Source organism: Muscardinus avellanarius (assembly GCF_963383645.1).
Source record: "Muscardinus avellanarius genome assembly, chromosome: 3".
NCBI classification, from domain to species: domain Eukaryota; kingdom Metazoa; phylum Chordata; class Mammalia; order Rodentia; family Gliridae; genus Muscardinus; species Muscardinus avellanarius.
Genome location: NC_137788.1, coordinates 129642976 through 129670318, shown reverse-complemented (window position 1 = coordinate 129670318; position 27343 = coordinate 129642976). Strand labels below are relative to the sequence as shown.

General features: G+C 42.9%; 1 protein-coding gene across 2 annotated transcripts in view; it reads right to left on the bottom strand.

Moving 5' to 3' along the window:
• The window catches only part of SNX1 (sorting nexin 1), a gene marked incomplete at both ends in the record, with an annotated part of 48739 nt that extends 23391 nt beyond the window's left edge, over positions 1-25348 (bottom strand). For both annotated transcript variants that reach the window (XM_080692777.1, XM_080692778.1), the window contains 2 exons: positions 4116-4227; positions 25190-25348. In XM_080692777.1, the coding sequence (XP_080548903.1) occupies positions 4116-4227; positions 25190-25348 (271 nt within the window). The remainder of the gene's footprint in view (positions 1-4115; positions 4228-25189) is intronic.
• Between the last annotated feature and the right edge of the window lie 1995 nt (positions 25349-27343).

The following is a 27343-nucleotide window of genomic DNA, read 5'->3' as shown; positions in this document are numbered from 1 at the left end:
CTATCAGGAAAGATAGAGCAATGTTAACATAGTCTGACCCTGGTATGGAAGTATAAACGGAAAAAAGTAGACATAATGAACAGTTAGGTTGTAAGAGACTTTGAAACAAACAACCAGCTGAAGTATGTGTAGGATATTCCCATTACGAAGTTCCCATATAAATAAGGTGATTTAGAAATGAAATGGGAGGCTAGACGTGGTGGTGCAAGCTTTTAATCTCAGCATTTGGGAGGCTGAGACAGGAGGATTGCAGTTTGAGGCCAGCCTCAGCTACTTAGTGAAGCCCTTTGCAACTCAACCAGACCCTGTTTCAAAATAAAGAATAAAAAATAGGGCTGGTGGTGTAGCTCAGAGATAGAATGCCCCTGGTTTCTATCCCCGGTACCAAAAAAAAAAAAAAAAAAAAAAGAAAGAAAGAAAGAAGAAAGAAATTAAGTGGGAGGTACTGCTGTGTGTGTGTGTGTGTGTGTGTGTGTGTAAGAGAGAGAGAGAGAGAGAGACAGACAGACAGACAGACAGACAGACTAGGAACTGAGAGAGAGAGAGAGAGAGAGAGACAGACAGACAGACAGACAGACAGACTAGAACCTGAACCCAGAAGTACTCTATTACTGAGCTATCCCCCACCCCAATTTTTTTATTTTTTGCGGTACTGGGGATGGAACCCAAAGGCATTGTACCTCTGACCTACACCCCTAGCCCTACTTTTTATTCTTTTTTTTGGTGGTACTGGGGATGGAACCCAGGGGCCTTCTACCTCCGGGTTATACTCCCAGACCTATTTTATATTTTATTTGGAAACAGGGTCTCTTAAGCCAGCTGAGGCTGACTTTGAACCTGCGCAATCCTCCTGTCTCAGCCTCCCAAGCACGGGGATTACAAGTGTGCGCCACCACGCCCAGATTTATTCTTTATTTTTAATTTATTTATTTTTTTTGCGGGTCTAGAGATGGAACCCAGGGGCATTTGACCTCCGAGCTACACCCCCTGCCCAATTTTTTATTCTTTATTTTGAAACAGGGTCTCACTGAGTTGCAGAGGGTCTCACTAAGTAGCTGAGGCTGTCCACGAACCACAATCCTCCAGTCTCAGCCTCTCTAATCCTGGGATTACAAGCATGTGCCACCACGCCCGGCTTTTATTCTTTATTTTGAAACAGGGTCTCACTGAGTTGCAGAGGGCCTCACTAAGTAGCTGAGGCTGTCCGCGAACCGCAATCCTCCAGTCTCAGCCTCGCAAATGCTGGGATTACAAGCGTGTGCCACCACGCCCGGCTTTTATTCTTTATTTATTTTTATTTTTTTTATTTCTTGGTGGTACTGGGGTTCCTGGAAGCCCTTCTACCTCCGGGCTACACTCCCAGACCTATTTTTACATTTTCATTTTGGAAACAGGGTCTCCTGAGCCAGCGCGCGTGGCTGGCTTCGAACCTGTGTGATCCTCCTGTCTCAGCCTCCCAAGTGTGGGGATTACAAGCGTGCGCCACCACGCCCGGCTTTTATTCTTTATTTTGAAACAGGGTCTCACTGAGTTGCAAAGGGCCTCACTAAGTAGCTGAGGCTGTCTACAAATGGTGATCCTCCGGTCTCAGCCTCCCGAATGTTGGGATTACAAGCGTGCGCCACCAAGCTTGGCTTCCTACCCTATTTAATTTAGTTAGTTAGTTAGTTAGTTTGTTTATTTATTTATTTATTTATTGTGGGTCTGGGGATGGAACCCAGGGGCATTTGACCTCCAAGCTACACCCCCCGCCCTATTTTTTTAGTCTTTATTTTGAAACCGGGTCTCACTGAGTTGCAGAGGGCCTCACTAAGTAGCTGAGGCTGTCCACGAATCATGATCCTCCAGGTCTCAGCCTCCCGAATGCTGGGATTACAAGCGTGCGCCACCAAGCCTGGCTTGCTTATTTATTTATTTATTTATTTATTTATTTATTTATTTAGTGGTACTGGGGATGGAACACAGGGGCATTCTACCTCTGAGCTACACCCCCAGCCCTATTTTTTAAGTCTTTTATTTTTGAAACAGGGTCTCACTGAATTGCGAAGAGCCTCACTAAGTAGCTAAGGCCATCTGTGAACCGTGATCCTCCGGTCTCCGCCTCCCGAATGCTGGGATTACAAGCATGAGCCACCATACCCGGCTGGCTGGCTAGCTGGCTTATTTATTTATTTATTTATTTATTTATTTATTTATTTTTGCGGTACTGGGAATGGAACCTTCCTTGCTTATTTATTTATATGTATGTATGTATGTATGTATGTATGTATGTATGTATGTATGTTTGCGGTACTGGGGATGGAACCCAGGGGCACTGTACCTCTGAGCTATATCCCTGGCTGAATGCTGGGATTACAAGTGTGTGCCACCACGCCCAGCTTTATTTTTTTATTTTGACAACAGGGTCTCACTAAGTTCCTGAAGCTGGCCTTAAACCTGCATCCTTCTTGTCTCAGTCTCCCAATTACAGGTGTGTGCCACCATGCCCAGTCTAATAACTCTTAATTGGTATTCAGATGAAAACTCAATCTTTCTTTCTTCCTTCCTTTTTCTTTTCTTTCTTTTTTCTTTCTTTCTTCCTTTCTTTCATTTTTTGGTACTGGATATTGAACTTAGAGGTATTCTACCTCTAAGCTACATCCCCAGCCCAATTTCATTTCTTTATTTGGAAACAGGGTCTCTCTAGGTTTCTGAGAGCCTCTCTGTTGCCAAGGCTGGCTTTGAACCTTCCATCCTCTGTCTCAGCCTCCCAAGTACTGGGATTACTAGCGTGCACAGCCATGCCTGGCTCAAATTTTATGTGTAAGGTTCTCCCAAAGCTATTTCCCAACTACAGTTTCCTACCTATCTTCCAAGGCTTCTCTAATAATCCCTGCTTTGACCCACAAAATGTACTGACCATCCCTCAAATATACTTTACACTTCTTGCCTAACATTTGGACCATTTTTCCCCTTCTACTCCTTCCACAAACTTTTCTGAGATCACTCTAGACCTGAGGTTTTCAGTGTTGGCATTACTGAGATTTGGGCTGAATAAATCTTTGTTGTGAGGGGCTGTCCTGTGTATTTTAGGGTATTTAGAAGCATCCATTCATCAAAACTGTAGCATTCTTAGTTATGATGACCAAAAATGACTCCAACCTTTGGAAAATGTCTTCTGCAGCAAAATTAACCCATGATAAGAACAGGGCAGTCCTTCTCAACAAAGAACTATCCAATCCAGGCTTTCTACCTCCAGGGTCACACTCCCAGACCTATTTTATATTTTACTTGGAAACAGGGTCTCACTAAGTTGCTGAGAGCCTCACTAAGTAGCTGAGGCTGGCTTTGAACCTGTGCGATCCTCCTGTCTCAGTCTCCCAAGCGTGGGGATTACAAGTGTGCCACCACACCTGGTGGCATTCTACTTCTGAGCTACATCCCCTATTTTATGTTTTGTTTTCAAACAGGGTTTCACTAAGTTAATAAAGCCCTCACTAAATTAATGAAGCTGACCTTGAACCTGTGATCTTCCTGTCACGCAGCCTCAAGTACTGGACTTACACACATGTGCTACTGCACCCAGCTTCTATTACTGCTTATAATTTAACTTGGCCAGCTGTGGTGGTGCACACCTGCAATCCTAGTACTTGGGAGGCTGAGGCAGGAGGAGCATAGGTTCAGGGCCAGCCTCAGCTACTTAGCAAGGACCTCTGCAATTCAGCGAGATCCTGCTTCAAAAAAAAAAAAAAAAAAAAAAAAAAAGAGAGAGGGAAAGAAAGAAAGAAAAAAGATAGGGCTGGGTTTGTAGTAGTTTAGAAGCTAAATGTCCCTGGGTTCAAGTCCTAGTAACACACACACACACACACACACACACACACACACACACACACCAAAAAAAAAAAAAAAAAGAATTAACTCATGGTCTTGAAAAATTATATGTTTATGTCTTCTCCCTAAAGCTGCAAGAATCTTGATAGCAGGGACTATAATTTATGTGTTTTGGAATCTTCCACAGTAGTGTGTGTGTGGTTTTTCTTTTCTTTTCTTTCTTTTTTTTTTTTTTGTAGTTTTAACTTAACTCAGCAACTTAATGGAGACATTATTAGGTTCCTAAATTTTGAGTGCACACTTACCTGCAAAGAGATCCTGTGGCTCTTGGTCTTGTTCCTCATGGATCCCATTTTCTTTGGAGCCGTTGTTGACGGGAAGAAGGGATGCAATTCTCTTTGGGGACTGGGGCTTACTCTGAAAACAAGAGATAACTCTGATTAAAACAGTACCATTCAAAACAAACTAAACCTGCCTAGAAAGCGACTTTTGATGCATTCCTTTCGGTTGCTCCCACAAGTATTTAAGAGAAGGGAGGATTGCTAGTCAGCCAGTTAAAAACGCAGCCAATCATTAATAGATCAGGAGCTGAAGTAGCTCATATGATTTAGTGTTAATTTCTAAAACCATCACCTTGCTGAAATGTCCTACCCCAAAGCACAGGATACTGACATGGGTATTGTGTATACACATATAATTTTCAAAAGAATCTGTCCAAATGCATTTCTCCTCCTCAGTTAATGCTTTCATTATTTCAAATGCTGATGGGGGCACATTCTAGTGACCAGGACACCACACTGAAGTACAGTATTCAGGCTTTGATCCTGGCTTACTTTGTAGTATTGGCTGAACAGTTGGCTCAGCTGTAAATATGCTACTAACCCACCTGATGGGAAAAATACTTTATTTATTTAAGTATTTATTTATTTATTTATTTGTGTGTGTGTGTGTGTGTGTGTGTGTGTGTGTGTGTGTGGTGCTGGAGATGGAACCTAGGAGCATTCTACCTACTTGCTACACCCCCAGCCCTATTTTTTTTTTTTTTGGCAGGTCTGGAGATGGAACCCAGGAGCATTTGACCTCTGAGCTACACTCCCTGCCCTATTTTTTATTCTTTATTTTGAAACAGGGTCTCACTGAGTTGCAAAGGGCCTCACTAAGTAGCTGAGGCTGTCCGCGAACCGCGATCCTCCGGTCTCAGCCTCCCAAATGCTGGGATTACAAGCATGCACCACCACGCCCAGCTAGTGTAATACTTAACATCAACTGCTATTTACAAATATAACTTATTTTTTAATTTTGAGCTACACTCGGTTTCAGGCTAGGAGAATAAAAACCAGTCAAGCTTGGCCTAGTAAGCACAGGGTGAAAATACAGTCAGTCCGTGGCCTCTCTTCAAAGCTCAGTAATCAGCGCAAACAAGGGTGGGCAGGTCCCAGCCCGGTACCAGAGTGAACAAAGCTGGATTGTGCAGCACATGAACAGAAAGCTGGGACTCTAGCTTCAAAGGCCTATCTTGTAGTAATGCAGGGTTTTGAAGTCAGACCCTAAGGCTAAATCATTAGAAGACCTGACTTAAGAAGCCTTTCATGAAACATTTCCTTAACAAATCTGAGGGAGTTTGTTCCTCTGCAGACAGATCTTTTCTGCTCCAGCAGAACAAAGTGAAATGACGTATCTGTTCGGGTGCTCCGAATCTGTCATGCAAGCAGCTTCACCACTATATTCAGGCTGCCTTCCAGGAAACAATCTGTTATCAATATTTACATGTATATAATGTTCCTACTGCAACTTTTCTTTTTTGGTGGTAGTACTGCAGATTGAACCTGAGGGCATTCTACCTTCGAGCTCCAACCGCAGCATAGCCCTTTTTATTTCTTCGTTTTGAACCGGTCTCGCTAGGTTGCTAAGAGTCTCCTCACTTAGTTGAGTATGCTTAAATGTTAAACCAATTCTGTTAGAAACGGTGGTCCTGTCCTCTAGCTATTCACAGCCTACACACACGAAACAGAAAAATCACTGCAAGCTGGGAGGGTGGCACCCACCTGCCGTCCCTGATACTCAGGAGCTCGAGGCAGGAGAATCACTTGAGCCCAGGAGTTTGAGACCAGCCTGGGCAACATAGTGAGACCCCCATTTAAAAAAAAAAGAAATTACTGTTGAGCAAAGACACAAGCGTAAAACTAGCACTTGCCTTTTCCTCACACTTTGATAACCACCGTCCTACAAAACACATGTCCTTCATCTCACCCAGCAGAGTGGTCTCGAGAGAAGCCACCTGCTCTCCTCAGCTCCCTTCTCACTGGCATCGGGGAGATTAACGCCCAGTATACACCAAAGATGTATGTAAGCAAACACAGTTTACTAGTGGCTCACAGGGCGGTGAAAGCAATAGGAAAGGCATAGATAGAACTTAATCTTTGTTGTGTGTGGTACCAGGAATTGAACCCAGAGGCATTCTACCTCAGAGCTACAACCCCAGCCCTACTTATTATTCTCTCTTTCCCTTTCTTTCTTTTGTTCTTTCTTTCTTTCTCTCTTTCTTTTTTTTCCGTGGTACTGGGTATAGATCTCAGAGGCTTTCTACCCCCGGGCTGTACTCCCAGACCTATTTTTTATATTTTATTTGGAAACAGGGTCTCACTAAGTTGTTGAGAGCCTCACTAAGTAGCTAAGGCTGGCTTCAAACCTCTGCGATCCTCCTGTCTCAGCCTCCCAAGCACAGAGATTACAAGCTTGCATCACCATGCCCAGTTTATTATTCTTTATTATTATTATTATTATTATTATTATTATTATTTATTTTGGTGGTACTAGGGATAGAACCCAGGGGCCTTCTACCTCGGGGCTACACTCCCAGACCTATTTTATATTTTTTATTTGGAAACAGGGTCTCTTAAGCCAATGGAGGCTGGCTTCAAGCCTGCGCAATCCTCCTGTCTCAGCCTCCCAAGCATGGGGATTACAAGTGTGTGCCACCACGCCCAGCTATTATTCTTTATTTTGAAACAGGGTCTCACTGAGTTGCAAAGGGCCTAAGTAGGTGAGGCTGTCTACGGCCTGCCTCAGCCTCCCAAATGATGAGGATTACAAGCATGTGCCACCTCGCCCAGTTCCCCTATCCCTATTTTTATTCTTTATTTTGAAACAGGGTTTCACTAAGTTGCAGAGGACCTGACTAAGCTGCTAAGGCTGGCTGAGAACCTGGGATCTTCCGGTCTCAGCCTCCCAAGTGGTGGGATTACAAGTGTTGCCACCACACCCGGCTTGAATGTAATCATTTTTAAATGCCTAGGATCTTTTTGTGACATGCAGAAGAATAAAGCCAGCTTTCCACCTCTGACTACCATCTAGTCTTGGAAGGTTCTTGACTAAGAATATTTTATGAAGCAGTGTTAGAATAGTAGTATGTCAGCTGGGCGTGGTGGCGCACACTTGTAATCCCTGTACTTGGGAGGGGGAGACAGGAGGATCACACAGGTTTGAATCCAGCCTTGCTGGCTTAAGAGACACTGTTTCCCAAATAAAAATTTAAAAACAGTTCTGAGAGTGTAGCCCAGAGGTAGAAGGGTTTCCAGAAACCCCAGTACTACCAAAAAAAAAAAAAAGAAAAAAAAAAGAAAGAAAAAGAAAAAAGAATAGTAGTATGTCTTTTCCTCTTCTAATCAAGAGACAGACAGACAAATGGAACGCTGCAGGGACAACTAAAGCACCATCTCCTCCCTCTCTCCCGCCACCTCACCCCCTTCAAGCCCAAACCATAAATTTGACTAGAACTATGATTAAAACAAAGACTTGTCTTCCCTCAGTAAGCTAGGGAACTCCCTGTGAGAACAGAAAACTGCTCTCAGATATTATCTGGGAGCCCATCCTCCAAAACACACATGGCTGAGTTCTAAGAGAACTGGAGATTGAATACCATGCTTGTTACCCTGACCTCCCTATGTGTTTTATTACAAAATGAATCTTCTACATGTGTAAAACTGTGTCCTGTTTCCACCCAATCCCCACCATCTGAGTATTTTTTTTTCCCTGTCATTAAGAATTGTAAAGCTAGGCGTGGTGGCACATGCTTGTAAATCCCAGTACTTGGGAGGCTGAGAGGAGGATCACACAGGTTTGAAGCCAGCCTTAGCTACTTAGGGAGGCTCTTAGCAACCTAGTAAGACCCTGTTTCCAAATAAAGTATAAAATAGGTCTGGGAGTGTAGTCTGGAGATAGAGAGCCCCTGGGTTCCATCCCCAGTACCACAAAAAAAAAAAAAAAAAAAAAAAAAAAAAAAAAAGAAAAGAAAAGAAAAAAAGGAATTGTAAGAACTGGGAGGGGTGGTGCGGTGCATGCTTGCAATCCCAACATTTGGGAGGCTGAGACAGGAGGATGGCGGTTCCAGGACAGCCATTAGTGAGGCCCTTTGCAACTCATTGAGACCCTCCCTGATTCAAAATAAAGAATAAAAAATAGGGCCAGGGGTGTGGCTCAGAGGTAGAAAGCCCCTGGGGTTCCACTCCCAGTACCAAAAAAAAAAAAAAAAAAAAAAAAAAAAAAAAAAAATGCTGGCGTAGTGGCACACGCTTGTAATCCCTGCGCTTGGGAGGTGGAGACAGGAGGATTGCGCTGGTTTGGAGCCAGCCTTGCTGGCTTAAGAGACCCTGTTTCCAAATAAAAAAATGTAAAAATAGGTCTGGGAGTATAGCCCGGAGGTAGAAGGGCTCCCCAGTACCACCGAAACAAACAAACAAACAAACAAACAAAACAACAATAAAAAAAAACCCAAACCAAACCAAAAACCTTTGATAGGTTGACTGGGGAAAATTTCTTTCAGTGTATTTACTGACCATCTGAGCCAGTGCTGTGACTTATCCTGATGTTTCCTTGCCTATTTTTCTATGTAAACTAACATTACCTAGAGCACATTATTCTTACATAATATGTTAGCCCCTTTATCTGACATACATACAGCATCTCTTCCAACTTTATCTCTTTCATATTTTATTCTTGTTCTTATCAAATGTTTTTTCAGTCAGGCGTGGTGGCGCATACTTGTAATCCCAGCATTTGGGAAGCTGAGACTGGAGGTTCACGGACAGCCTCAGCTACTTAGCGAGGCCCTCTGCAACTCAGTGAGACCCTGTTTCAAGATAAAGAATAAAAAAAAATTGGGCAGGGGGAGTAGCTCGGAGGTCAAATGCCTCTGGGTTCCATCCCCAAACCCACATACACACAAAAAAAGAATAAAAAATAGAGCTGTGGGTGTAGCTCAGAGGTAGAATTCCCCTGGAGTCTACCCCCAGTTCTGCAAAAAATATAATAAAATAAAATTAGCGCCAGGCATGGTGGCACACGCTTGTAATCCCAGTGCTTGGGAGGCTGAGGCAGGAGGATCGTACAGGTTTGAAGCCAGCCTCGGCTACTTAGTGAAGCTCTCAGCAACTTAGTGAGACCCTGTTTCCAAATAAAGTAAAAACAAAACAAAACAAAACAAAACAAAAATAAATAAAAAAATAAAAATAGGTATGGGAGTATAGCCCTGAGGTAGAAAAGCCCCTGGGTTCCACCGCCAGTACCACACACACACACACACACACACACACACACAAAATAGCATTATTAGGGTATAATTTATATTAGAAAGCTAACTTTGAATAAAAAATTGGAATTCTAGGATGAACTTAGTCTAGAGTAATATGGAGAAGGCACAGTGACTGGCAAAATCAATACTGAAAATAAGCCTTCCTTTAGAATCTATATTTTAAAACTACTAAGTCACACAACTTTTCACCTGTTTGAAAATAAATACATTTCTAGGCAACAGATGAAAACTGTGTTTGTGCTGTAGTGAAGGAAACTATATCCGCTTGTCCCTTTTTTATATAAAAGAAGCCATTCTTTTTTTAGTGGCTAGAATTCCTAGCTTAGACATCCAATACTTGCTTACTCCCTTTGGCTGTTAATTCCAGCAGGTGGTTCCACTGATAAGCCTGTTAAGAAGTGCAGTGCATCTACTTGGAGGATACAGACGAGTACTCACAAAGCGGTACTAGAAAGATCTTCTGTCGAGTGTGCATGTTTGTTAAGAGCAAATAGGTATTTCTTGACAATTACCAGGCTAAATCTCTGAGGCCCGAGCCACTAACACAATTTTCCTGCTCAAGCAAGGACGGATGTGGCTTGCTGCCCTCAGAGCTGACACAGCCCTTCAGCTCCAGAGAATCCTGCTGCCATTCCAGCCAGCTTCCCCTTAGGTTAACCACTGTGGTTCTTCCTCATGTTACCCAACTTTCTTTCTCTACACAGAACCTGTGCATTACCAAGAGATCTCAAAAGTGCAGGTTCTGCCAGAACTCTCAACTGAATGCTAAGGTAACCTGGGTTCTTGAGGACTACTCATTGTTATGTTTTCTGAGAAAAATAAGGCAAGATGGCGCTAAGGAGTTGTGTGATCACACTAATGTAACAAGGCCAACAAAGAGGAATAAACCAATGCCAGAAGCTATACCCAGATAATATCAGGGCAGGAATATAGTCTTGTTTTTTTTTTTTTTTTTCATACTGGGGATGGAACTCAGGGGCATTCTACCTCCGAGCTATACTTCCAGCCCTATTTTTTATTCTTTATTTTGAAACAGGGTCTCACTGAGTTGCAAAGGGCCTCACTAAGTAGCTGAGGCTGGCCATGAACCTGCGATCCTCCTGTCTCAGCCTCTCAAATGCTGGGATTACAAGCGTGAGCCACCACATAGGGTTTATATGATCAGAAATTTAGCAGTTTAAACGATACAAATTTATCATAGAGTCCTATAGAATTCCAAGACAGGTCACACTGGGCTAAATAAAACTAACAGGTCAGAAGGGCTGCATTCCTTTCTGAAGGTTCTAGGGCCACTTGTTTCCTTGCCCTTTCAGGTCTTAGAGGCTGATCCTTGGCCCATGGCCTTGTTCCTCTCAAAGTCAGCACTGTTGTGTTTGTCTTTCTTCTGTAGCTATCTTCCATAAATTTCTCACTTTTTTGGAGAGCCTTGTGATTACAATGGATTATGCAGATAATTCAGGATAATTTCTCTATTTTAAGGTCAGCTGGTTAGCAATTTTAATTCCATCTTTAACTTTAATTTTTCTTTGCCATATAATGTAACATATCCAAATTCTGGGATTAGGATGTGGATATGTTTTCTGGGGGACTTTCATTCTGCCTACCACAGTAAGTGACTATCTCCCAGCACTACTTTTCAGATGGTACAGATGCATAAGAGCATCTGGACTTGGGACACTGGCTATTCATTGTCCGTTGGATTTAGGAGTAGGGTGTGTCTTACTCTACAAACTGGGTGAATAAATGGCTAGTGCAAAGGATTTCACAGTATCACCCCCTTTCATGACTCGAGGAGTTAAACTAGGGGCTCTTGGGCCTCATGAGCCATAGAATTTGGGGGCTGGTCTATGAACTTGAATGGGAATAAAAATGTTTCATTTTCCTTAACCTCTAACTAAAATTTAGCATTTGCTTTAATTATAAAGATAAACAATAAGCCAAATTGCAAGAGCAGTACTTGAGACTATAACAATAGATATCAAGTCTTTTTATGATAGTATAGTTGTATATCTCAAAGTGTCATTTATACTCATCTCTATTTAAAAATTACAGTAGTTATTATACCTATTACTAACATTAAAAGCATGTTACTCATAACATTACTTTGATGTGTTGATAACTGCATTTCAATATAATTGATTTCCTTTGTTATCTTACATATTTTATTTCATAAATTAAAGAATTTCTGAAGCCAGGCATGGTGGCACATGCTTATAATCCCAGGATTTGGTAGGCTGAAACAGGAGGACAGCGGTTCCTGGACAGTCTCAGCTACTTAGTGAGGCCATCTGCAACTTAGTGAAACTTTGTTTGAAAATAAAGAAAAAAAGCTTTGTTTGAAAATAAAGAAAAAAAACTTTGTTTGAAAATAAAGAAAAAAAACTTTGTTTGAAAATAAAGAAAAAATAGGGCTAGGGTTGTGGCTCAGAGTTAGAATGCCCCTAGTTTCAATCCTAGCTTTGCAAACAAAAACAAAAACAAGAATTTCTGAAATAGAGTATGGAAGGTCTCATGAAAATGGAAAAGGGAGTGCTGAATAAGGGGAAGGAGATAAGCCTGAATCTCCGTTAAACTAGTTAAGAAAAACCATGGGCAAGGCCATTTGGGATCTCAAATTGAAGGGGCAATCCATGATTTACCAAAGTTCAGCTACAGAAGTTCTAGTTAATCATCTGGTATAATTTTTCTACTAAACTTTTTGGGTCTCTAACTAACAGAACTTAAAAGGGCCCAGAATACTGCAGAAGATCAGAGTACTAATGGGTGGATTATCTTCTGAACTGCAATCTCAGTCCACATCTGCTTTGAAAGCAAAATGAAGTCCCAGCTGTCCATTTGACTAAGCAAAAGAGTAAGCCAGAAAAAGTTGAGCAACAGGCTTTTCCTGGAGATGAGATTCTTACAGCTACTTGCTCTAGCAACCATCAACTACTCATGTTTTATTTATGCCAAAAGTTACTTAAGAGTGCTGAGAAGCTTTGAGGACCAAGGGATAGAAACCAGAGCATTCTTTTTCCTTTCTCCCTGCCCAACCTAACCAACGACAAATGGCCAAGCAGGAGAGCTGACTTAACATCTGAGTAAGCAAAGGGTAGCAGAAACCAGAAGTCCACCAGGAACCTTTGTTCTCAAATGCCTCAACCTATTTTATTTCTCTCCCTCTCCCTCTCCTTCCCCCCCCTCCCCCTCTCTCCAGTATGGGGGATTGAACCAGGAGCATTCTACCTCTAAGCTATACTCTGAGCTCTATACTTTATTCTTTATTTTGAAACAGGTTCTCACTAAGCTGTGAAGGGCCTCACTAATTAGCTGAGGCTGGCCATGAAACTTCAATCCTCCTATCTCAGCCTCCCAAGTACTGGGATTAACAAGCATTAACTACCATGCCCAGTGTGTCTCTCTTTGGGACACTGGTAGTAGGAATTGAATTCGGGCCTTGTGCCATGTTAAAAGCGGGTGCTCTATCACTGAGCTACACCCCTGGCTCCCCTCCCCCCGCTGGCTTTTTTTTTTTTTTTTTAAATCTTGAGACAAGGGTCTTACTAAATTGCCCAGGCTGGCCTCAAACTTGTGATCATCCTGTCTCAGCCTCATAAGGAGCTGGGATTACAGAGGTGCCCCCTGGTACACCAGCAGTAGGGATTGAACTCTGAGGCACTCTACATTCTACCTCCAAGCCACACACCCCCAGTCCTACTTTTTTACATTTTATTCCTTATTTTATTTTATTTTGTGGTACTGGGGGTAGAATCCAGGGGCTTTCTATCTCTGAGCTACACTCCCATTTTAAATTTTATTTGGAAACAGGGTCTCACTAAGTTGCTGAGAGCCTCACTAATAGCTGAGGCTGGCTTTGAACCTGTGCGATCCTCCTGTCTCAGCCTCCCAAGTGTGGGGATTACAAGCATACGCCACCATGCCTGGCTTTTATTCTTTATTTTGAAACAGGGTCTAAGTTGCAGAGGGCCTCACAAATTCCTTAGGCCGGCTGTGAACCTGTGATCCTCCTGTCTCAGCCTCCCAAGTACTTTGTTTAAACATATCTTTAAACAAAGATGTATTGCTTAGTTTTTTTAGTAGTTAATAGTTTTGTCATTTAAAACTAATATATAAAAAGAGAAACTTTTAAAGATGATTAATAAGAATGCAATTTAAGCTGGGCATGGTAGTACACACTTATACTCCCAGCATTTGAGAGGCTGAGACAGGAGGATCGCAGTTAGGGGACAGCCTCAGCTACTTAGTTAGACTCTGTTTCAAAATAAAGAATATAAAATCGGGTTGAGGTATGTGTAGCTCAGAGGTAGAATGTCCCTGGGTTCCATTCCTAGTACAAAAAAAAAAAGGCAATTTAAAGCCAGTTGTGGTGGTGCACCCTTATAATCCCAGTACTTGGGAGGCTGAGAGGGATTACAGGTTTAAAGTTAGTCTCAGAAATTCAGTGAGGCTGCTAGTAACTTAGCAAGACCTTGTTTCCAAATAAGAAAAAAAAAAAAATAGCTGAGCACGGTAGTACACACTTTTAATTCCAGTACTTGGGAGGCTGAGATAGGAGGATTGCAAATTAAATGCCAGCCTCAGCTACTTAGGCCCTCGGCAACTTAATGAGACTCTGTTTCAAAATAAAGAATAAAAATGGGGCTCAGGATGTAGCTCGGAGGTAGAATGCCCCTGGGTTCAATCCCCAGTACTGCATAAATAAATAAATAAAATCTGGGTGTGGTGGCACATACTTGTAATTCCAGTACTTGGGAGGCAGAGGCAGGAGGATCAGGCAGGTTTAAAGCCAGCCTCAGCAACTTAGTGAGACTCTGTTTCCAAATAAAATATAAAATAGGTCTCAGAGTGTAGCCTGGAGGTAGAAGGCCCCTGGGTTCCATCCTCAGTACCAAATAAATAAATAAATTAATTAATAAAATGTAAAAAGAATAGGACTGTGAGTGTATCCCAGAGGCAGAAGGCCCCTAGATTCCAATCTCAGTACCATAAAAAACAAAAGAAAACAAAATAAAAAATAAGCTGGGTATGGTGGTGCACATGAGGTTGAGACAGGAGGATCACAGGTTCAAGGACACCCGCAGCAACTTAGAGAGACCCTGTTTAAAAAATAAAAACCAAAAAAGGACTGGGGATGGGTTTAATCTCTAGTACTGAGGATTTTGTTCAGTGGTAGAGCACCCCTGGGTTCAATTCCCAATACTGCAAATATATATATATATGTATATATTCCATATATATATATGGAAAACAAATATACTTAAAGACACTGTCATAGCCCGGCATGGTGGCACACACTTGTAACCCTAGAATTTGGGAGGCTGAGATTGGAGGATTGTAGGTTCAAAGCCAGCCTCAGCAATTTAGAGGTCCTACACAACTTTAGTGAGACCTTATTTCCACATATGAAATAAAGTTGGGCTGGGGGGGTAGCTCAGAGGTAGAATGCCCCTGAGTTTAATCCTCAGTCACACACACACACACACACACACACACACACACACACACACACACACACACGACACTGTTACATAGATTCACTTTCAGAAGTCTGGTTAAGACCAAAAAAGGGCTAATGCCCAGAAACTTATTGAGGACAGGCTATACCTTTGGGAATAACCACCATGCATGGTTGTGGGGTTTTTTTTTTGTTTTTTTGGTGGGTCTGGGGATGGAACCCAGGGGTGTTTGACCTCCGAGCTATATCCCCACCCCTATTTTTTATTCTTTATTTTAAGACGGGTCTCACTAAGTTGTGGAGGGCCTCACTAAGTAGCTGAGGCTGTCTGTGAACTGCGATCCTCCAGTCTCAGCCTCCTGAATGCTAGGATTACAACCATGCACCACCATGCCCAGCTCCATGCATGTTTTATAGAACAGTATCCTGGCAAGCTGAACGATCAATCTCCCTAAGCCTCCTTTTTCTTTGTAACCAAGGATTGAATCCAAAGCCACTCTACCTTGGTACTACACCCTCAGCCCTATTTCATTTTTGAGACAGGGTCTCATTAAGTAGCTAGGGTTCCCTCTAAGTTGCTGAGGCTGTCCTCAAACCTGCAATTCTCCTGTCTCAGCCTTCCAAGTACTGGGATTACAGGTATGTGGCACCATGCCAAGCTTCCTTATAGCTTTTAATAAAATTACCAACTGACTGAGGTGGTGGCGCATGCCTGTAATCTGTACATGGGAAGCGGAGACAGGAGGATCGCAGGTTCAAGGACAACCTCAGCAGGTAGTGGGACTCTCATCAACCTAGCGAGACTGTTTCCAAATAAAAAACAGAGGTAGGGGCATAGGTTGAAGGTAGACTGCCCCTAGATTGAATTCCTGTGACACACACACACACACACACACACACACACACACACACACACTAATACAATAAAATTACCAACCAAATTCTGTCCAGATCCAGAAAAGTTATCCTATAAGCGCTCAAGGTTTAAAAAGAGCTAAGGTAGGATTTTAAAATTATCTGACCACTATGGAAAGCTGCAGGAATCTCACTGCTGGGTACATACCCAAAAGAAATGAAAGTAGAGTCTTGATGAGATATTCACACACTCACGTTCGAAGTAGCACTTTTCACAATAGTCAAGAGGCAGAAGCAACTGTGTCCACTGGCAGATAGTAGATAACACGTGGTGTCAACATACAATGGAATATCAGTGTTAATATGGAACAAAGTACTTACTGAGTATGGATTTCCAGGTTTACAAGATGAAAACTTTCTAGACATGTTTCATGTCAACACAAACATACTTAACACTACTTAACTGTACCCTTAAAATTAAAATGAGCCAGGGTGGTGATGCACCCTGTGATCCCAGTTCTTGGGAGGCTGAGAAAGGAGGATCGCAGGTTCCTGGCCGGTCTCAGCTACTTAGTGAGGGCCTCTGCAACTTAGCGAGACCCTGTCTCAAAATAAAGAATAAAAAATAGCCGGGCGTGGTGGCGCACGCTTGTAATCCCAGAATTCGGGAGGCTGAGACCTGGAGGATCGCGGTTCGTGGACAGCCTCAGCTACTTAGTGAGGCCCTCTGCAACTCAGTGAGACCCGGTTTCAAAATAAAGAATAAAAAATAGGGCAAGGGGTGTAGCTCGGAGGTCAAATGCCCCTGGGCTCCATCCCCAGGCCCGCAAAAAAAAAAAAAAAAAAAAAAAAATAGGGCTGGGGTGTAGCCTGGAGGTAGAATGCCCCTGGGTCCCATCCCCAGTATTGAAGAAAAAATTATGATGGTAAAGTTTATGTGTTATTTTATGGTTTACTCTCCCAGGGTATGTTATATTAGTCACAGACTTAGAGCTGGGTTCTAAAAGGACCATGTCCTTTCTTGTCTGAATGTTAATTTATGGCTTAACATTTATATAATTTTCTGCAGTCTATAAAACACTGTCAGTTAGGAGCCAACTGTTATCTAAGTCTTTTAAATATCAGTAGACATATGTAAATGATTCTTAACTAATCAAAGACAAATTAGTCAAAATATGACTTTTCACATTTCCTTACTGTTCCTTCTTTATCCTATTTCATTTATTCCAGGCACTTTGCTAATCACTAGGGTTTTGATTTACAAAATAAGAGTGATTGGGAAAGAATTCCAGTTGGCTTCATACATTACCAAAGTTTCCAGATTTGGCCAAAGTCTGAACTGAAGATAAGATTTATTTATGTTTTCTTCCTTCCTCTCAGCATAAGAGCTACCACAATTCTTTCCTTTTATTTAGAAGATAAATCTAACTGGTCCTGACATGTTACTAAAGAGAGATGGGCATATAAGAACTCAAGTAAGACCAGTGAAATCCAATGAGGTGCAAAAAATGTGCGTGTGTGTGTGTGTGTGTGTGTGTGTGTGTGTGTGTATGTGTTACTGGTAATTGAACGCAGGGGCATTCTGCCTCTAAGCTATACCCCCAGCCCTATTTTATTTCTTATTTTGAAATAGGGTTTCACTAAATTGCAGAGTACCTCCCTAAATTGCTGGGGCTGGCCATGAATCTTCAATTCTTCTGTTTAAGCCTCTCAAGTACTAGGATTACAAGTGTGGGCTACCATACCCCAGCTATAATCTTTTGAATATGATTTTAAGAATTAAGAGCAAGAGGCCAGGCGTTGTGGCGCACACTTGTAATCCCCGCGCTTGGGAGGCAGAGACAGGAGGATCGAGCAGGTTCGAAGCCAGCCGTGCGCGCTGGCTTAGGAGACCCTGTTTCCAAATAAAAATATAAAAAATAGGTCTAGGAGTGTAGCCCGGAGGTAGAAGGGCTTCCAGGAACCCCAGTACCACCAGGAAAAAAAAAAAAAAAAAAAAAAAAGAATTAAGAGCAAGAAAAGAATGGCTCCAATTAAGCCTCTTGTTTTATTAAGAGAAAAATAATACAATCTCAGAGTAAGAAAGTATTAACTAAAAAGCTACATATCTAGGTTCAATTCAACACCAAACATTCAGATAATATGAAACATTAAACTTTTTTTTTTTTTTGAGGTACTAGGGATGGAACCCAGGGTCATTCTACCTCTGAGCTACACCCCCAGCCCTATTTTTTATTCTTTATTTTGAAACAGGGTCTCACTAAGCTGCTGAGAGCCTTACTAAGTAGCTGAGGCTGGCTTCAAACCTGTCTGATCCTCCTGTCTCAGCCTCCCAAGCACTGGGATTATAAACATGTGCCACCACGCCCAGCTCCAAATGCTGGGATTATAAGCATGAGCCACCACACCTGGCTCCTTTTTATTCTTTATTTTGAAACAGGGTTTGAGTTGCAAAGGACTTCACTAAGTAGTAGCTGGGGCTGTCCGCGAATCACAATCCTCCCGTCTCAGCCTCCCAAATGCTGGGATTACAAGCATATATGCACCCCATGCCCGGCTCTCTCTTTTTTTTTAAATAGGCCCACAAAGAGTTAGAAGAGCTGGGTATGGTGATGCACTCCTGTAATCCCAGTAGTTGGGAGGCTAAGACAGGAAGATCGCAGGTTCAAGGACAGCTTCAGCAAGTAGTGAGACTTTTATTACCCTAGCAAGACCCTGTTTCCAAATAAGAAATAAAATCAGGCTGGGGGTGTAGTTCTATGGTAGAATGCATCTGGGTTCAATCCCTAGTACCACAAAAGAAAAAAAAAAAAAGCCAGAAAGATAAGATCTTGGGTATGCTTAAAATCAGATTTCCTAGGAGGGTACAATGGTACATGCCTGCAATTCCAGGACTTGAGAGGAAATAGGAAGATCACAGTTCAAGGCTAGCCTCAGTAATTTAGCAAAAACCTCAGCAATTTAGCAAGACTCTGTTTCAAAATAAAATTAAAAAGTAGGTGGGTGTGGTGGCGCAGGGTTGTAATCCCAGTATTTGGGAGGTTGCGACAGGAGGATCGCACAGGTTAGAAGCCAGCCTCAGCTACTTAGTGAGGCTCTCAGAAATTTAGTGAGATCCTGTTTCCAAATAAAATAGAAAATAGGTCTGGGCATGTAGCCCCAAAGTAGAAAACCTCTGGGTTCCATCTCCAGCACCACACACACACACACACACACACACACACACACACACACACACACACACACATAAATAAAAATAAAATAAGTAAATAAATAAAAATTAAATTAAAAAGAGCTGGGTTGTACCTTGGAGGTAAAATGCTTGAGTCAAATCCTCAGTATCAAAAGAAAAAAAAATCAGTCATTTCACAACCTGGATTTCAGTCAAGTTTGTTTTGATAATTCTTTTTGCTTCAGTCTTTCTCACTCAAGTTTATAGATTCTGGGATGTATATCCTGAGCTACTCTTTTGATTATAAATCATATCACACTTTTATTAATATATTGATGAAGCCCAAGCTTCTTAGACTATAAAAAAAAAAGCAGATGGGATGATTAACAGCAGCAGCTGTTATATCATGTCCAGGAAATTACAAGCATACCATAAATTAATTAAAAAAAATTTTTTTGCAGTACTGGGGATGGAATCCAGGGGCATTCTACCTTTGAGCTACACCCCTGGCCCTATTTTTTATTCTTTCTTTTATTCTCTCTTTCTCTCCTTCCCCTTCCTTCCTTCCTTCCTTTTTCTTTCCTTCTTATACTGCGTGTGGAACCCAGGGGCTTTCTACCTCCGATCTAGGCTCCCAGACCTATTTTTTGTTTTATTTGGAAACAGGGTGAGCTAAGTTGCTGAGAGCCTCACTACATAGCTGAGGCTGGCTTTGAACCTGCAAGATCCTCCTCTCTCGGCCTGCCAAGTACTGGGATTACAAGCATGCGCCACCGCGCCTGGCTATTCTTTATTTTTAATTTTTAATATTTATTTATTTTTGCGGAACTGGGGGTGGAATCCAGGGGTATTCTACCTCTGAGGTACACCCCCAGCCCTATTTTTCTATTCTTTTTTAAAACAGGGTCGCAAAGGGCCTCACTAAGTAGCTGAGGCTGGCTGCTAACTGTAATTCTCCTTTCTCAACCTCCCAAATGCTGGGATTACAAGCGTGTGCTACCATGCCTGGCGGCTTCCCAATTCTTCAATGTCTATCTTTCTGCCTCCAAAATATAACAAACAATAAAAATAACAATTTAAATCAATAGGGCTGGGTGTGGTGGCGCACGCTTGTAATCCCAGCATTTGGGAGGCTGAAACCGCAGGATCACGGTTTGCGGACAGCCTCAGCTACTTAGTGACGCCCTCCGCAACTTAGTGAGACCCGGTTTCAAAATAAAGAATAAAAATAGGGCAGGGGGTGTGGCTCGGAGGTCAAATGCCCCTGGGTTCCATCCCCAGACCTGCAAAAAAAAAATAAAATAAAATAAAAATAAAAATAAATCAATAGGAAGCTACTGGATCCAATAAATCCTGCTTTGATGGCTTTTAGCTAATCAAATCAATCTTATTACTACTTAGTTTGGATTTTTTTACTTGTGGAGCTGGGGATCAAAACCGTGGCCTTGCCCATGCTAGGTTAGTGCTCTACTGCTGAGCTATGTCCCCAGCCCTGGTTTGGATTTTGGTAAACTGTATTATCCATTTTTAGGGTTAACTAACTTTTCTAGTTTGTTATTTTGTGTTTGACTCTTAGGACAATTCCAGTTTACAAATGCTCATCAACAAATACAGCTCAAGTCCTCAAAACTGAAGTACTGTTTAAATGTTCATTATATGGAAGGAACAGTTCTAAATGCTTCCATTAGATATTCTAATTGAATCTTCAAATTAATGGAAAATATAAATACCGTAGTCCCTTCATATAAAATGGGGGCTGGTTCCAGAGCCTTACCCCACCCATTCACTCAGAAGCTCAAGTTGCTTATATAAGATGGCACTGTATATGCAAATAACCGACACAAATCCTCCTTTATGCCTTAAATCATCTTTAGATTATTTATTGTGCCTAATAGGAATTTTAGGTAAATAGGATTTTTTTTTTTCTTTTGGAGGTAATGGGAATTGAACCCAGGGGATTTTACCTCCAAGCTACCCCTCTGCCCTATTTTTTTTTTTTTTTTTTTTTTAGTACTGGGAATGGAACCCAGGGGATTTTACCTCCAAGCTACACCCCCAATCCTATTTTTTTAGTCTTTATTTTGAAACAGGGTCTCACTGAGTTGCAAAGGGCCTCACTAAGCAGTAGCTGAAAATGGCTGTGAACCCAGATCCTCCTGTTTCAGCCTCCTAAAAGCTGGGATTACAAGTGTGCGCCACCATGCCCAGCTTCTATTTTTAATTTTTATTTTGAAACAGGGTCTCCTTAGGTTGATGAGAACTGAGGCTGTCCTCAAACCTGTGACCCTCCTGCCTCAGTCTCTCAAATCCTGGGATTTTTGACAGTACCACAGCCTGGCAGACTTTTCTATTTTTACTTTGAAACAGCATCTAAGTTGCTGAGGCTAGCCTAGAACCTGTGATCCTCTCTTTTTTTTTTTGGTGGTACTGGGGTTCCTGGAAGCCCTTCTATCTCCGGGCTACACTCCCAGACCTATTTTTATATTTTTATTTGGAAACAGGTTGTCTCAGCCTCCCTAATACTGAGATGACAAGTGTTGTATGTCACCATACTTGGCATAGTCTTTTAATACATTATTGTCTGGGGAATAATGACAAGGAAGTCTGTACATGTTCTGTACAAATGCAATTTTCCTCCAACTTTTTCTTTCTGATTGGTTTAATTCACAGATGCAAGAGCCAAGATAGGAAGCCCCAAATGTACTATTATTATTCACGTTTTATAGGTGAGGAAACTTTTAGAGAGTATCTGGTCCAAAGTTAACCGAGCAAGTACTACAGCTCAGACTTGAATCAAAATCAAAGCCCAGTGTTATTTTTCAATGTTGTTCCTTAAAACACAGAAGTGCTAGAGTCCTCCATCTTCTCTCTCTCACAAGTAAAACATTTATTGAAATGCAATTTGCATTTAATAACAAATTGCAAACAGTTTAACTAGTGAGGAGCCTTGGGGTCTTGGCTTACTCAAGGTTAATATGAAGGATGGACCTCAAAAAAATGACTTACAACGCTGGGTATGGTAGCACATGCTTGTAATCCCAGCACTTGGGAGGCTGAGACAGGAGGATTGTGGTTCATGGACAGCCTCAGGTACTACTTAGTGAGGCACTTTGCAACTCAGTGAGACCCTGTTTCAAAATAAAGAATAAAAAATAGGGGCCGGGCGTGGTGGCACATGCTTATAATCCCAGCATTAGGGAGGCTGAGACCAGAGGATTGAGGTTCCTGGACAGCCTTAGCTACATAGCGAGGCCCTCTGCAACTCAGTGAGACCCTGTTTCAAAATAAAGAATAAAAAATAGGGCAGGGGGTGTCGGAGGTCAAATGCCCCTGGGTTCCATTCCCAAACCCGAAAAAAAAAAAAAAAGGGCTGGGAGTGCAGCTCAGAGATAAAATGCCCCTGGGTTCCATCCCCAGTACCACAATAAATAAATAAATAAATAAGTAAAACCAACAACAACAAAATACAGGCTTACAGCTGGTTATTGAGTTTCTCTAGCACCTCAGGTTTCTTGGATCAAATCTAAATAAAAATAATTTAGGTTTCTGTGACAGAACAATGTCATTCTGACCCCCTCCTACTCCCATTAGCTGCAAAGTAGGAGTAGGCAAAGAATTTTACAGTCTTACAAGAGGGGTATTATTCCTCCATAGACTAGCCTGGTAAGATCGATTAAACTGTAACTTCCTGAACTTCTTCAGAGAATGCTAGAAAACAACACCTCTCCCCTTTCCAGTCCCTTTTTTGGAAAATAATGAACACTGGTCTATGGAAACAATCACTTTCAGTGCTACAATTTTTATTTTCAGATAGTTGAATTTCTATCATCCCAGAAGTTACCAAAAGTAGCTGTTATCCATGATTTATGGGAGATTATTTAAAGATTTATTTTAAATGGGATAAAGACTAAAGTATCAACAAGGTTTCTTTTTTTTTCTTTCTTCTTCTTCTTCTTTTTTTTTTTTTTTGGTGGTACTGGGGTTCCTGGAAACCCTTCTACCTCCAGGCTACACTCCCAGACCTATTTTATATTTTTATTTGGAAACAGGGTCTCTTAAGCCAGAGAGGCTGATTTCAAACCAGTGGGATCCTCCTGTCCCCGCCTCCCAAGCACGGGGATTACAAGCGTGCGCCTCCACGCCTGGCACAACAAGGTTTCTTGCTGCTAATCTAAAATAGCAGCAATGATTTCTCAGAGTAACAGACTTCATTAGAAAGTTGGTTGTTATACTAGTATCAGCAAGCAGTTTATGGGATAAGATTATAGATTCAATTCCTCAGTACAGTACATGGAAAATTCTAACAATTGTCATAGAAAATATTTCAAAAAAACAATATTTTTCTGACATAAGGCAAGTCTCAAGCTTTTACAGACACATGTTGCATGAAGAATTCAAAACAAGCTGGGTGTGGTGGTGCTCACTTGTAATCCCAGCTTTGGGAGGCTGAGACAGAAGGATCACTGTTCACGGACACCCTCAGCTACTTAGTGAGACCTGGTTTCAAAATAAAGAATAAAAAATAGGGCAGAGAAGGCCGGGCGTGGTGGCGCACGCTTGTAATCCCTGTGCTTGGGAGGCGGAGACAGGAGGATCGCACAGGTTCGAAGCCAGCGGCGCTGGTGTAAGAGACCCTGTTTCAGAAATATAAAATAGGTCTGGGAGTGTAGCCCGGAGGTAGAAGGGCTTCCAGGAACCCCAGTACCACCAAAAAAAAAAAAAAAAAAAAAAAAAAAAAAAAAAAAAATAGGGCAGAGGGTGTAGCTCGGAGGTTGAATTCCCCTGGGTTCCATCCCCACATCTGGGGAAAAAAAAAAAAAAAGGAATAAAAAAATAGGACTGGGGTGTAGCTCGGAGGTAGAATGCCCCTAGGTTGAGCCGGGCGTGGTGGCGCATGCTTGTAATTCCAGCACTTGGGAGGCTGAGACAGGAGGAACGCACGGGTTCGAAGCCAGCCTCAGCTACTTAGTGAGGCTCTCAGCAACTTAGTGAGACCCTGTTTCCAAATTAAATATAAAAAAGGTCTGGGAGTATAGCCCGGAGGTAGAAAGCCTCTGGGTTCCACCCCCCAGTACCACCAAAAAAAAAAAAAAAAAAAAAAAAAAAAAAAAAAAAAAAATGCCCCTAGGTTCCATTCCCAGTACTGGAAAAAGAAAAAAAAAAAAAAAAAAAAGAAAAAAGATTTAAAACTGTTTGACTTAGATCCAGAGTAGTTACTAGGAAGATGAGCATTATCTGAGATAAAAAGATAAATTTACAGACCCAGCACAGAAGAAGTTTATAACCTAGAACTAACTGTACCAAGTGGTATGTATGAGTCAGCCCAAAGCCAGGCATGGCGGCACACTCTTGAAATCCCAGTACTTGGGAGGCTGAGAAAGGAGGAATTACAGGTTTGAGGACAGCCTCAGCAAATAGTGAGACTCTCACTAACTTAGTGAGATCCTGTTTCAAAATAAAAATAAAACAGGGCTGGGTGTGTAGCTCCTTAGTAGAATGGCCCTGAGTTCAATTCCTAGTACCAAAAAAAAAAAAAAAAAAAAAAAAAAAAAAAAAAAAAAACCAAAACCCACCCAAACAACTCCACTGGCTGAATAATTACCGAGTCCACAGAGAGAGAAGTTTTCCAATACCAAACTCCTTACTACGGAAAACATTCCCTCTTCACATTTATAGATCTGCTCCCCGTGAGGTTCTTGGAAACTGAATGTATCCCTTTAGCAAGAACAAAGCTTTCTGGTTTATGGAGTGATTTATCTGCAGGGCCTTCTCTCAACAGGCTTTGGCCGTATTCTAGGGAGGAAAGCAGTCAACCTAACTTTTATGAACTATGATTCAGAATGGGCCTTTGGCAATGACCTGCAAGTGCTGAGCTAAGGAGAGGATTTGTGGGCGGGCCGCCGTCCCGGGCCACTCCAGAGACCGTTCTTCATCCTAGGGGCAGAAGGCCGAGGAAAGGTCTGTGCCCAGCCCCTCATCCTGCTACGGCCAGTCTGCATGGCCAGAACACGACCAGCACAACGGCCCGGCGGATCCGTGGGGTGACCGCAGAGCAGGGCCGAAGGATGGCCCCGGTGGCCCTTGGCTCTTAGGACCACCGCGGCTCAGGTCGGTCCTCATTCCTCCAACCACACCCCTCATTCCTCTCCCCGCCGCTCGGCTCCCAGCGGGGCCCCCGAGCCGGGCCGCGGACACCAAGGCGAGGTCTCACCAGGCCCACTCGTCCGCAGCTCGCTCTGCCCTAGCTTAGCATCTCTTCTCTTCTGGGGTGCCCTGCCGCCTGCTGCCCCAAAGGGTGCGAACTCACAGCTGCCGCGGCGCCAGTGAAAATGTCCTCCCCCTCGGTGTCGCTGTCCCCAGCCTCGGGCTCCGACCCCCCGGCCGCCCCCTCAGACTCGGGATCCAGGCCGGGGAAGGGTGGAGGGAGTCTCTCCGAAGCGCTACAGCCACCTCCACCCGACGCCATCTTCCTCCACCCGCGGCGGAAGCCGCAACAACAACTTTATAGAGAGATAGCGCCGCGAGCAGAGCGTTCCAGTCCTGCGAGGAGCGCGACCGCCGTGCGGGACCCCGCGGGGCCGGGGGCGGGGCGGGGGCGGGGCCGCGGCAGCCGCCAGCGAATCAGAGCCCGGGGCCGCTTCCGCGCCGCCCGCGGCGGGCCAGGGCAGCGCGGCGCAGCTCGGGATGCACCCTTCCTGGGGCCCTTCGTGCCCTGCGCAGATTTATCTAACGGTCCGCTAAGGTTTCGTTTCAGTAAAGGAAATATTAGAAAAAAATGACTAAAAATGTTGGAAAACCTCGACATGCCATTTTCCTTGCTAAGCACAGCGCTCTCGAAGAGATTCAATAAGTATTTTGATTGAAGTCTCTGAACAGACTATAGGAAAGTTTCGCCACTTACTCTTTGGACAGTATTCAGTTAATTCATTCATTATATACTGAACATTTCCTGGGAGCCTGGTCCCTTGCGGTGCGTTTGAAATACAGAAATAAACTCCTGGTCCATTAGGTGCTGGGGTTTTTTGTTTGTTTTGTTTTGGTACTGGGGATTGAGCCCGGGGGCATTCTCCTGAAACAGGGTCTCCCTAGGTTGAGAGTCTCGCTGTTCCGCGAAGCTGTCCTCGAACCTGTGAGCCTCCAAGTACTGGTGTGCGCCACTACGCCTGGCAGGTGCTTAGCATATAATAAAGCAGGCTCGTACACGAACAATTCAATTTGATCACTACTATAGTGTACTGTGAGAACAGTGAAAGAGCTTATCAATTCTGTTTGGAGAAACTAGGACGTCTTCCAGTGGGTGTGAAAGCTCTGTATTAAATTTGTTTGGAAGGAAGTTAAAATGATTCTTTCACTTAATGTAGAGTATGGGGTGGAAAAGAAGGAAGGGAAATTGTTTAACTCTAAACACAAATTTTTTGGATAGAAACTATTCACTGGCGACACTGCAATCTAAATCAAAATAAACAAGACGGGAGTTTAAAGATATGTGGGTATGTTATGAGATAATTCTACAAGATGGACCTTTTCTTTGAATAAAAATGAAACTTTTACCAGCACTGACAAAAAGGTTGTTTCTAACAGCAAATTTCTTAACATCAGGGTTTGGCTCCCTAACAGGCCTGTTAGTTGCTCAAGGGCAGGGCTTGAGATTTGATTGAAGGAATAAAACAACATAATCAATCTTGTAACTGGCATCCATTGCATTCATCAACTCCAGAAGGCATAACATATTTTTTTTAGGATGGCAATATCCATTAATGTCACCAGTGGACACACTGAACACAGGAAAAGTTCTCTCGCTTTAAGTTCCTTTGAAGGCGATTGGCAGAAATATTGCCCATAGAGGGAAGCTGTGCGGGGCTGCGTCCCTACGAGACAAGAAAATAAAGAAGTCCTCTCTTCCCCTCCCCATCGCCTGGTCTCTCTTTACTGGCCTCCCAAGACTTCCCACTTCACTGTCACGGAAACCCACTTCCGACCCGATCAGGAAGTAAAGATTTTTGCTGAAAGAGCTTTCTTGGAAAAGTAACTGTAGAATGTCTCTGCGTTAGAAACTTTCTTCAGCACTAGAAGCCAAAGTCTCCTTTCCCCTACCTCTTCGGGATTCATCTTTAGCTTATCGAGGGCTCCGAGGCACTCAGTGACAGGTAACAGACCGTTACATCCCACCTCCGCGGTGGAGACTACAAGTCCCAGAAAGCAGTTCGCTGTCTTCCGAGTAAAAGCGCCACGCGTCCCAGCATGCACTGCGGATCGAGCAAAGCCCCCTGGGGGACGTAGTCCTTTCGGTTCCCTTCCCTAGGTCCTCTGCGCTACTTTGTTGGGTCCCGCCTATTCTCTGCTTCCTTGAGCCTTTACACTTGCCTTGGCCTGTTTGAAGACCAGGAAGTTGATAAATCCTGAGGCTGGCTGCGGAGAGACGGTGGCTCGGGTGGGACAGTCGCCAGGGATGGCGGAGCGT